This window comes from Lacerta agilis, chromosome 2, assembly GCF_009819535.1.
Source record: "Lacerta agilis isolate rLacAgi1 chromosome 2, rLacAgi1.pri, whole genome shotgun sequence".
NCBI classification, from domain to species: domain Eukaryota; kingdom Metazoa; phylum Chordata; class Lepidosauria; order Squamata; family Lacertidae; genus Lacerta; species Lacerta agilis.
In genome coordinates, this window is record NC_046313.1 from 71,173,295 (window position 1) to 71,184,072 (window position 10,778).

Sequence of the window (10,778 nt, forward strand, 5' to 3'; positions counted from 1 at the left end):
TAGGATATAGTTGCAAAAGGAAACACAAGCTGATTGTCTCTGGCAACGATCGGCTAGCAAATTTCAAAAGGCAACAATTATATGCAATTGTACCAGCTGGGCTCTTGATGAGTTGGGGGACATCTCTGGAAATCAGAAAATATGTGGTGATCAAAAGAAGCAGTAACAGCCAGCTTTGGGAAAATAAGAAAAAGTGATGGCTCTTTGTCAGCTTTTCCACACCCCATTTCCCTTGGCTGCTGGAATACAGGTTACAGGTGTGATAGTTCTACTCACAAAGCCATGACAAGCTATTCCTAAAACTTGATGACCCTGTATTGCGGAATGCACATGGCTCAAATTACCTTATCATCACTTAATTGCACAATGGAATATGTGAACTTTAATCAATCCTTATTGGGAGGGAAGAAAGGATATTTTAATTCAATTTTTGATAGAATATACAATATCAGGGATAGTTCTTTTTTCCAGATTAATTAATTGTGCAGAGTACAAGGATTGGATCCTGTGGATGTGGCATTAGCTAGGTAGAACATGAGACTCTTCATCTCAAGGTCATAGGTTCAAGCCCCACGTTGGGAAAAAGTTTTCTGCATTGCAGGGGGTTGGAGTAGATGACCCTCATGGTCCTTTCCAATTCTGTGATTCTATGAGTATATACCAGAAGAATGTCTCAGTTAAGACTCTTACACACACACAGGCTGGGAAACAAGAGAAGTGAACAGAACATAGCAAGAACTCCCATCATTAGACCCTGATGATGAAACATCAGGAGTACAGTGAAAAACAATCCTGTTTAGACAAGCCTAAACCAGCCCTGAGTGCTCACTGGAAGGACAGATCCTGAAGCTGAGGTTCCAATACTTTGGCCACCTCATGAGAAGAGAAGACTCCCTGGAAAAGACCCTGATGTTGGGAAAGATGGAGGGCACAAGGAGAAGGGGACGACAGAGGATGAGATGGTTGGACAGTGTTCTTGAAGCTACCAACATGAGTCTGACCAAACTGCGGGAAGCAGTGGAAGACAGGAGTGCCTGGTGTGCTTTGGTCCATGGGGTCACAAAGAGTTGGACACGACTAAACGACTAAACAACAACAACAACAACAAACCCAGATGCTTAGAAGTGCTGGTGTGCATTTTAATCTGCTTTTATTATTTTAACTTCTGATTTTGTGGTTTTATATTTTTGTAAACCACTTTGAGGTTGTTGTTGTTTTTTAGAGTCAAGCGGTGTATAAATTTTATGGAATAAGTAATAAAATAAATATTTTTAAATGAAAAAAAAATCAAGACTAGTCTTCCTTATTTTGCAGGCCCTGCTACAGCAAAATAGGAGCAACCAGTGTTCTCTTCAGGAAGGAAAGTAGCACAGCTCCCATAGATTGGAGATTCCTGACAAATAAAAATACCAAAGGGAAGGATTACAGGGCTTTCTTGTGGCTAGTAACTCTTAAAAGAGACCACCCTGGAGAGCACAGTCATGCAAAGCAGATCTGAAGAATGGAATAATTTCCTCCAAATAGATTGAAACCAAGGACATCTCCACTACCTTTGTGTGCCTGACGATTCCCTTTGTGAAACAGAATGCAAGCCAATAGATTCTAGAAATGCAGCTGCCTGGAGAATCACCTTCACACAATTGCAGGGAGAGATTATAAAACAACTTGAGGTTTGCCCAGGTTGAGGGTTGTTTCCCATGTTCCTTTCTCAGCTGGCCTTCTTCAGATGCACAAAGGGAGGGAGGGAGGGACAGAGAGAGAGAGAGAGTCCATAACTTTGCGTACTTAAAGTAAATGAAATTGAAGTGGGTGAAATTTTCAGACACAATAGCCCCTCCGGTGTGTGTAAAGTATGCCAAATGAGAAATATTTCTGGGGGTTCTTGTGCTGAGCACCTTAATAAAATTTGCTTTTCTTTTAAAAAGGAATCGTAGAGCTGGAAGGGACCCTGAGGATCATCTAGTCCAACCCCTGCAATGCAGGAATATGCAGCTGTCCCATATGGGGTGGTCAAACTTGCAATCTTGGTATTATCAGCATCACATCTATACATTTTTTTTTGGGGGGGGGCAGAATTTGATGGAGTTTTCTGGCATCAGAGACCCTTCCAAGGTGGTTAATAGCTGCCATGGTTTTCCCGCAAGGGTAGCGTTTACAGTTTTGAGGTTAGTAAAAAAAAAAGAAGAAAAAAAAAGAAGTAAGCGATTCTCCCTGTTGGTTTGAGGAAAACCAGTCTGAAAACAGCAGACATGAGAAAGGTGCCCTGGATAAGAAACCTGCCAAATTCCAGGTCCAGGGAGAACCTTTAAACGTTAATTGGAAGGGTGGGATTCAATAATAATAATAATAATAATAATAATAATTTATTTCTCCCCACCCATCTGGCAGGGTTTCCCCAGCCACTCTGGGCGGCTCCCAACAGAATATTAAAAACACAATAAAACATCAAACATTAAAAACTTCCCTAAACAGGGCTGCCTTCAGATATCTTCTAAAAGTCAGATAGTTGTTTATTTCCTTGACGTCTGATGGGAGGGTATTCCACAGGGCAGACGCCACCACCAAGAAGGCCCTCTGCCTGGTTCCCTGTAACCTCACTTCTCACAGTGAGGGAACCGCCAGAAGGCCCTTAGCGCTGGACATTCTCGCTGTGTGACTTTGTGGGCAGAGTTTCTGTGGCATTAGCTAGGTGCCCCAGATGGTACTGCACACCAAGAAGTTATGATTTGAGTACTGGTGAGGGCATTGGAAACATCCATGTTGCGGACCTGTACTTCCCCTCACCCAAATCCTTCACAGTTGCCTGCCTAAGCTGCTTCTTAGTGAGGCGGGAGTAGGAAGAGACTTGAAAGTGAGAGCTCTTCCCTAGGCAGCTATTCCTGGCTGACTTCTGTGCCTCGGAGAAACTGGTGCTGTCTTCTGCACAGGTGCGTTCTAAGGCTGCCACTGGTGCAGTGCCGGGAAACCTTCCCCTTGCTCGGTTGCTTCCTGCAATGAAAGCTGATGGCGTGGCTGGGATTCGCTGCCAGCTCAGAAAGACTCTGAACTGCTTCCGCTCTAGTGTTGCCAGCCTGAGAGTGTGAGTGAACCTACACCTGTTGACTATCAATCTAACATGGCTTCCTTGTAGGTGGACAGTGGGCACCCTGGTAAAAAAAAATTTTTTGAAACGGCCCAGAGAATAAGTAAACAACACCAGAAGCCCAAAGCTTTCTATGTGCAATTTTCAAAGGTGAAACAGAGAGAGAGAGAGAGAGAGAGAGAGAGAGAGAGAGAGAGAGAGAGAGAGAGAGATGTTTATCCTTTACTATACAAGGTTCTCTGTAAAGCTTTTCCTCCTGCCTACCAGCCGCCGACACTGATGTATCAAAATATACATCAACAAGCATTGACTAAAAATAACAGGTAGAGTACTAGCAAGTAACAGTTGTGATATTAGGGAGCTGTAAGACATTTGTCTTGTGGGTCTTCAACATTCACTCCAAGGCTGCCTTAGATGGGCAGACTTGAGACTTCATGGCATCCATGACAACCATAGGGCCCTCTCATTTGTTATTGGCCCAATACGTAGAGGAGAATGCAATCCTCCATTTTGTCTTTGCCTCAAGGTGTGTGTGAGAGGATCTGCACATAGTGCGAGCCAAAAGAAGTCTGCTGTCAGGGTCAGACCATTTCCCGTTGAGGTTTTGTCACATGTCCTCCCTGCAGAAATGGGATAACCATCCACATCAAAGATTCATGGGATCCAATAGATTCTCCCTCTCCCCCCCTCTCTCACACACACTACATCTGCTATTCACAATAAGAGGAAACACACTCGCTATTTATTTTGTAAAACCAACTTGTAAAGGGGCGAGCTATGTGGTGTGTCTAGTTTGGCTCTAATTTATTTTAGAAAGGCAAGATTAGTAGAAAGTGGCAAGTTTCACCCTAATCCATAAACAAGCCCAAGCTAGCCTGTTTTTCTCCTTGTCCTTACCCAAAAGAGTCAAGCTGCAATCCTAACCATATGCTTACTAGGAACTTAGTCCCACTGAACTCAGTACAACTTTCTGCTGAGTATACAGGTTTAGGACTGGCCTATCCAGCCCCGAGAACCTGTTGTGAGTTGATAGGGGAAAAGCAGCCCAAGGCTTTGCCAAACACTTGAGTTGACAGGGTGAAAATGTGGATTCGTGCGAAGGAACGCATGCAGGACTCCCTAGCTGCCAGTGAACTTTTCCATCACAACTAGGTTCTAGAGAAGCATGCCACATATAAAGAGAAGAGGTACCGTAGCTTTGTATCCTGCATCCAATTCAAAAAATTCCTATTAAGAAAAATGGCCACATTTCAGTTGGCTAGCACCATCACTGATGATTTAATGGGCTGTGCTTGTACTGTACAACAGCTCATTTTCTTTCTTCCTCCTCTTTTGGCTTAGTTGCAGAGGCAGCCATCCACAAGAGACCACGATAATGAACCCCATTCTCTGAACTGTTTTGACATCTCTAATTGCACTGCAAGGCACTTTTGACATGCGTGGAAGTAAACAAACCATAAAAGGCAGTATAGAATCCGTTGAACATTAAAGGATCCTGGCAAAGGACAGAACGGGGAGACAACTCTGAGCAAATACGACAACAGCAGATTTCAGTTGGATTTCAGGTCAAATTGGTTTCAGTCTGGAATAGCTGCCTAGCATTCATTTGCTGTAGATTTCCACCCGTGTAGCAAAGACTACAATGCTGCTACACTCAGTTTAGTTTTGCCCTTGGTAGCAGCTGACACTAATCTCCAAATAATATTCTCCAGCTTGAGGCGGTACTGCTAACCGATGTTCCCTTAAATATCAAGCTCTCCTAAGCATGCCTACTCTCCAGAAAATGAATTCATGCAGATATATTTAGGTTATGCATGAGGGAAGAGCACTCACTCTGGATTAGCAAACTGACATCATAATTTCATGTTCATCCTGCAATGATTTAAACAGCTGGATTCATAAGCTCAAATGTTGAAACACTCAGCTCAATCAGCCTGCCTTGCTGTTATCTAGCAGTTTCCAGGTCTGGGTATCATGTGGCAGATGGCCGGTTACTTTTCAGAAGACTGCACAAAACATTTTTTTAGCAGAAGCTCAAAAGGTACCAGGTTCTTCCTTGAGCATATCCCAAAATACCAATTTCTTACTCGGGTTGTAAATATTTTTTATCATTTCAGGCTTCTTTTAAAACAAACAATGATGTGTTCATTACTCACAGAACAGAACAGGTACAGCAATTTGTGGGAGACAAATCTAACAGTCAACTTGTTTCCTCTCTTAAACCAATACAAGAAACGTAACAGATGCACACCCAGATTGTAAGCCTGTTCTCATTCATGATAAAATTGCTGGCTTAGCAAGGCTGTTAAAGGACTATAACATTATATATACTGTATATTGTAAAATGCCTGTGAATGCTTGCATTCCTGCACTAAGGAGTATTTGTGGATCAAAAGAGCAGTTAAGGCTCAAAGTACACATGGCAGCAATAGATGCATGTGTTTAAAACATGGATTTGCCCCAATCACAGAGTTTATATGGGGAGAGGAAGGAAGGGGGCATGTTTGCAGGGCCGCTTCTACAGCTGAGGTTAAATTGCCCCCAAATTGAGGAGGGGAATCAGAGTAAAAGGAGTCTGTACATGATCTGCTGCCAACACATGTAGTTTAATACTTAGACTATGGCCACAAATACGGCCAGTGTGGTGTCATGGCTAGAGTGTCAGACTAGGACCTCGGCGACCGGGGTTTGAATCCCCGCTCAGCCATGAAGCTCACATGCAGCGCCTGCCTCTGTCTGTAGTTTGGCTAGAAATTCGGGTGAATGTTGAGGACAAAACCACCTTTCTGCTTTAACACCCTGGAAAGCTGCTACCAGTTGACAATAATGCACTAAAATGGAATCAAGGCTCAAATTGTGCAGGATCATTTCTGTTCATAACCATCTACATTCATAACTGTTGCAGTTATATTCACCATTTTCAGTTGATACTACCAGGAAATGCAGTCACGAAATTAGAAGACGCCTGCTTCTTGGGAGAAAAGCAATGACAAACCTAGACAGCATCTTAAAAAGCAAAGACATCACCCTGCCGACAAAGGTCCATATAGTTAAAGCTATGGTTTTCCCAGTAGTAATGTACGGAAGTGAGAGCTGGACCATAAAGAAGGCTGATCGCCGAAGAATTGATGCTTTTGAATTATGGTGCTGGAGGAGACTCTTGAGAGTCCCATGGACTGCAAGAAGATCAAACCTATCCATTCTCAAAGAAATCAGCCCTGAGTGCTCACTGGAAGGGCAGATCCTGAAGTTGAGGCTCCAGTACTTTGGCCACCTCATGAGAAGAGAAGACTCCCTAGAAAAGACCCTGATGTTGGGAAAGATGGAGGGCACAAGGAGAAGGGGACGACAGAGGATGAGATGGTTGGACAGTGTTCTCGAAGCTACTAACATGAGTTTGGCCAAACTGCGAGAGGCAGTGAAGGATAGGCGTGCCTGGCGTGCTCTGGTCCATGGGGTCACGAAGAGTTGGACATGACTGAATGACTGAACAACAACAACAACAACAACAACCAGGAAATGCTACTAGCAATAAATACCTGAGATTAGAGTGAATGCTTTTTTAGCCAGTAAAACTTGTGTTTCAGCCCATTTCCTAAAGAGCTAGAGAGAAGATTGGCAGGTCTGCTTATGTTGATAGGAAGGTTGTTTTTTATCATCATGGGGAGAAGTCAGACAAGCAGGTTCATATCCAACACAAACTGACTTTAGCTATCACCATGCCTGAGAGATCAAGTGGAACTTTAGTCTAAGCTGGTCCAGCACACTCCATGAACTCCACAGCCCATAATCCTTAGTGCACACCTGTGCACATAAGAACCTTGTGCTTAGAGCAGTAGCATTTTTCAGGCAGCTCCTGGTCTGGTGACTTCCAGGCCAGCTGCATGAACTCAAGATACCTGTGGGTGTCACATGTCAATCAGCTTTGGGCACTTCACTGAAAATGGCACTCTCTCTTGACATGGTGTGTTGGGGCAGACAAACCGTTCCACTCAATGCCCTGCACTCAGTGATGGCAAAAGCCACCGCAAATCGTTCAGCTGATGTCATCCACAGCATCTTCTACACAGCAAGCTCCACATAGCTGCTGCAGACCCTTTGTAAACTGCAAATAAAAATCTGATTGGCAGATCAACTGCAGCCCTTGGGGGTTGCATAATGAAGGAAAAGAAATGCTGGGTTTTTAGGCAGGTTTTCCCCACTCCTACCTCTCCTCCTTGAGTATTTGCTCAAGTATGTGGCAATCTCCACAAAAGTATTTTAAGAGGACACTTGAACAAGGACAGCATGTAAGGATTGGCACAGAAGGAACTTTGGAGAGGGAAATGGGTATTACCAGAGCTGTCAACTTTCCCTTTCTTGCAATGGGGAACGGCGCTGGAATAAGGGAATTTCCTGCAAAAAAAAGGGAAAGTTGACAGCTATGGTATTACGTATCCAAGTTTTCCCCAAGGTATCTGTGCTCAAGGCACATGAGGTCACTACTTTGCTGAAGCTAAGGAGGTCGGGTCTGCTAAATGCCCGGTTGAGAGAAAGTGCCTGCAAACCCCATCTTAGAATCACAGAATTGCAGAGTTGGAAGGGACCTCAAGGGCCATCTTTGTTTGACTGAATCAGGACATTATTGAGCAGGATTGGTCATTTCAGTAACAGGTACAACATGTTGCATAGGCACTACAGGCAACAGTACATGTTTTAAATACATCTAGCATACAAAGCCTACCTAACAGCTTTAGGGTGTCTTCACTAAAGCAAGGCTTAAACACACACACACACACCCCAAGGTTCAGGTGCTTTGGTCAGGGGAACCATCAATATTCAGAAGACATGGGGTGAAATGTTCTCTATAGAATGGCTAGCTCTCCAACTATCAAGCACAGATAATGAAATAAACGCCTAGGGTGGAGTAGCTGGGCAGGGCAGCGACTCAACAGGTTGCTGCGATGTACACACTCCCGCGTTGATTTTGCCAATTGTTTCCAGAAGCAAACGGGGTGGGGTGGGCTTCATTCGTGTCTCCGTCTCTCTCTCCAGCCCCTTTCAGCAAGGTAATCTAACTCGCCGCGATCTTGAGAGGCGATAAGGGAGTTGCTGCTGAGCTCGGGTCAAGAGATGCAAATGTCAAAGGGCGCTGCGGCGCTAGCGGATCTACACACCTGGATCTACACACCAGGAAGGGAAAGACCCGTGCAGCGGGGAGAATGGGGCTTCTTGGAAGAAGCAGCCCCGGAGAAGGCAGGAAGTGGAAGTGGAAATGCAGGCGGAGGAAGAGGAAGAGGTCTCCAAAAAGTTGACCCACCACGAAGCAACGGCCGAAGCCCACCGAGACCCAATTCAGCAGGTAGAAAAGCAACCCCCTGGATTTGAACTCAGCTCCCAAGAGGACGCTGGTATTTGTATCGCCCGAAGTCTTTGCAAACAAAGGAGTCACTGAGAAACTCGAGAGAGGAAGGGAGCGGGGAGGTTTCCGCTCCCAACAGATAGGAAGAAGAGAGGACCGGCTTGGGCTTCCCAACTCAGCAGACGCCGCGACGCAAACGTACCTTTGCCGCGTCCTCATCTCTCCCAGTCCAGGCATCCAGGGCAGGACCGCTGCCTGAGTCCCGCCGGATCCCCCGGCGCCGCTTACCTAGGGGAGGAGGGCAGAGGACCGCCCCTCACCTGCTAGCCCCGCCCACCGCCTCACCTGGCCGCGAACCCTGGCCTCTCACGCCCGGGAGTCGTCAGAAGTTGGTGCTTCTGGGAGCAGCTCAGCGATGTCTTCACCTGTGACTCATCTCTGAGTAAGCAGGAAAAGGCTCGTGAACTCGAGGGTGGGACATGGGGAAAGGGAGGGAGGCAGATAAAGGGGGAAATAAGGTGGCAATTGCAGGTGCCTCAGTGGCTTTTGCCCGGGGTGGTTGCTTCCTAAAATAAATGGGGCTGCCTGCCAGGAAAGTTGTGCATTGAAAGCTTCAAAATATTGGAGCCTCAGCTTCAGGATCTGTCCTTCCAGTGAGCACTCAGGGCTGATTTCCTTAAGAATGGATAGGTTCAACCCATAGCATATTCATTGAAGAGAAGCAGCACTGGGAAAGATTCCCTTCCCGAGCCCGCAGGAAGTAGCCACCAGTTACAGTAGAGGGACGATCCTGGGTTAATATTAGAGCAGTTCAAAGGCTCCTGCATGGACTTTTGTTTCAGCTGCTCAAACCGAAGTCGAGAATCCTAAGTATTGTGATTCTGCAGCGCCACCTGCTGACATGTCATGCTACAGCCCTTTATAAATCATGAAACATTTTGTTATAATTTTATATCGGTGCCAGTTACTTTTGACAGGACTGGTCTGAACGACAGTTGCCCTTATTTCAGGACAGTCATCTTAAGTAAATGTGAACTTTGGCATGCAGTGCATTGACAGTTTCCAGAAGGGTAGCCACATGTTAGCCTGTGGTAGCAAAAATAACAGCAACAACTAGGTCTTGGCGCACCTTAAAGGCTAACAAATTTATTATGGCAGAAGCTTTCGCATACCATAGTCCACATCATCGGTTTAAGGCTCTTATGGGCCAGATCTTTTTATCATAAATAAATTGTCGCAAAAGCACAATGTAGGAATGTTGATCATTTGCTTGGTATAGTTACACCCCATTCTTTCTCACGGAAGCTGTGAGGAGTATTTTATCCTCACAATGGACCCTGTGAGGTGTCTTGTGTTGAGCGGTAGTAACTTGCCCAAGCAGCAGCTGAGCAGAAATCTGAACCTTAGTTTCCCCCGCACCCACATCTCAGCACTTTGGCCCCTGTTCCACTCTGCTTTAATAAGGCTGTAATGAACCTTAGGCCTCACTGCATATCGGAAGCTTAGGAATGTGCTCTGCCTTTTCCCACTTCACACAGGCTGGCTGCAGGAAACTCTGGTGTAGCCATGGCAACACAATTGCTATGCAAATTATTAAGATTTCCTCAGCCATGAGTAAAAGGGCAGTTATGCTTCTCCATAGTTTACTAAAATGACTGTTTACGATAATCCCATGTTTTGCAAGAAAACATTTCTTTTTTCTTTGTAGAGACAAAGAAATAGACAAAGGCAAAGAAATGCAAGGACTGCGTACCTTGTTAACGGTTTTCCACAGGGAGGTTTAGATCTTCATGTTAGGGAGTTTCTCCAAAGCGCTTATGCCTTGGGAATTTGGACAACCCTTCCCTTAAGCACTTAGTATTTCCCTTGTTGAGAATTAACAGACAATTTGGAGAAAATAACTAGCAAGCTGCTTTGTGGAACAACTTACTCCAGTATTGTTTATAAGCAATGAGCAGCCTTATACCCAGAATTGCTTAGGTATTCTAAGAAACAGACAAAATCAGTGCAGTTTAGAAAGTTTCAGTCCACTATCTTGGTTCACAATAGTGTCCAATTCTACCCAAACAGCTCAGGAACTATCACACAGAATCTGGTTGTGATATCTTAAGAGGAGTCCAAATGCATAAAGAACGGGGGCGGGGGGGGGGATGACTTTCTGAATAGTCTTGCTTTCCTTTTCATCCCTCTGATGAAAGGACTGCAGCCAGGTGACTTGTAGTCAAAAGACAGCTGTTTTTGTTCTTCTGCAGCCCATTGGGACTAGTAGGGTGCAAGGCAAAGAAACTAACAGTAGGTGGAGCCAGAGTCATTGAGAGGCAGAGCCAACTACAGTGGTACCTCAGGTTACAGACG

The 10,778-nt window shown here is 45.1% G+C and overlaps 1 protein-coding gene across 1 annotated transcript in view; it reads right to left on the reverse strand.

Annotated features, from left to right (window-relative positions):
• Nucleotides 1-8,753, reverse strand: part of LOC117041675 (hyaluronidase-4-like) — a 28,342-nt gene extending 19,589 nt beyond the window's left edge. Inside the window, exon 1 of the mRNA XM_033140679.1 lies at nt 8,626-8,753. Coding sequence (XP_032996570.1) covers nt 8,626-8,660 — 35 coding nt within the window. The 5' untranslated portion in view covers nt 8,661-8,753. The remainder of the gene's footprint in view (nt 1-8,625) is intronic.
• Between the last annotated feature and the right edge of the window lie 2,025 nt (nt 8,754-10,778).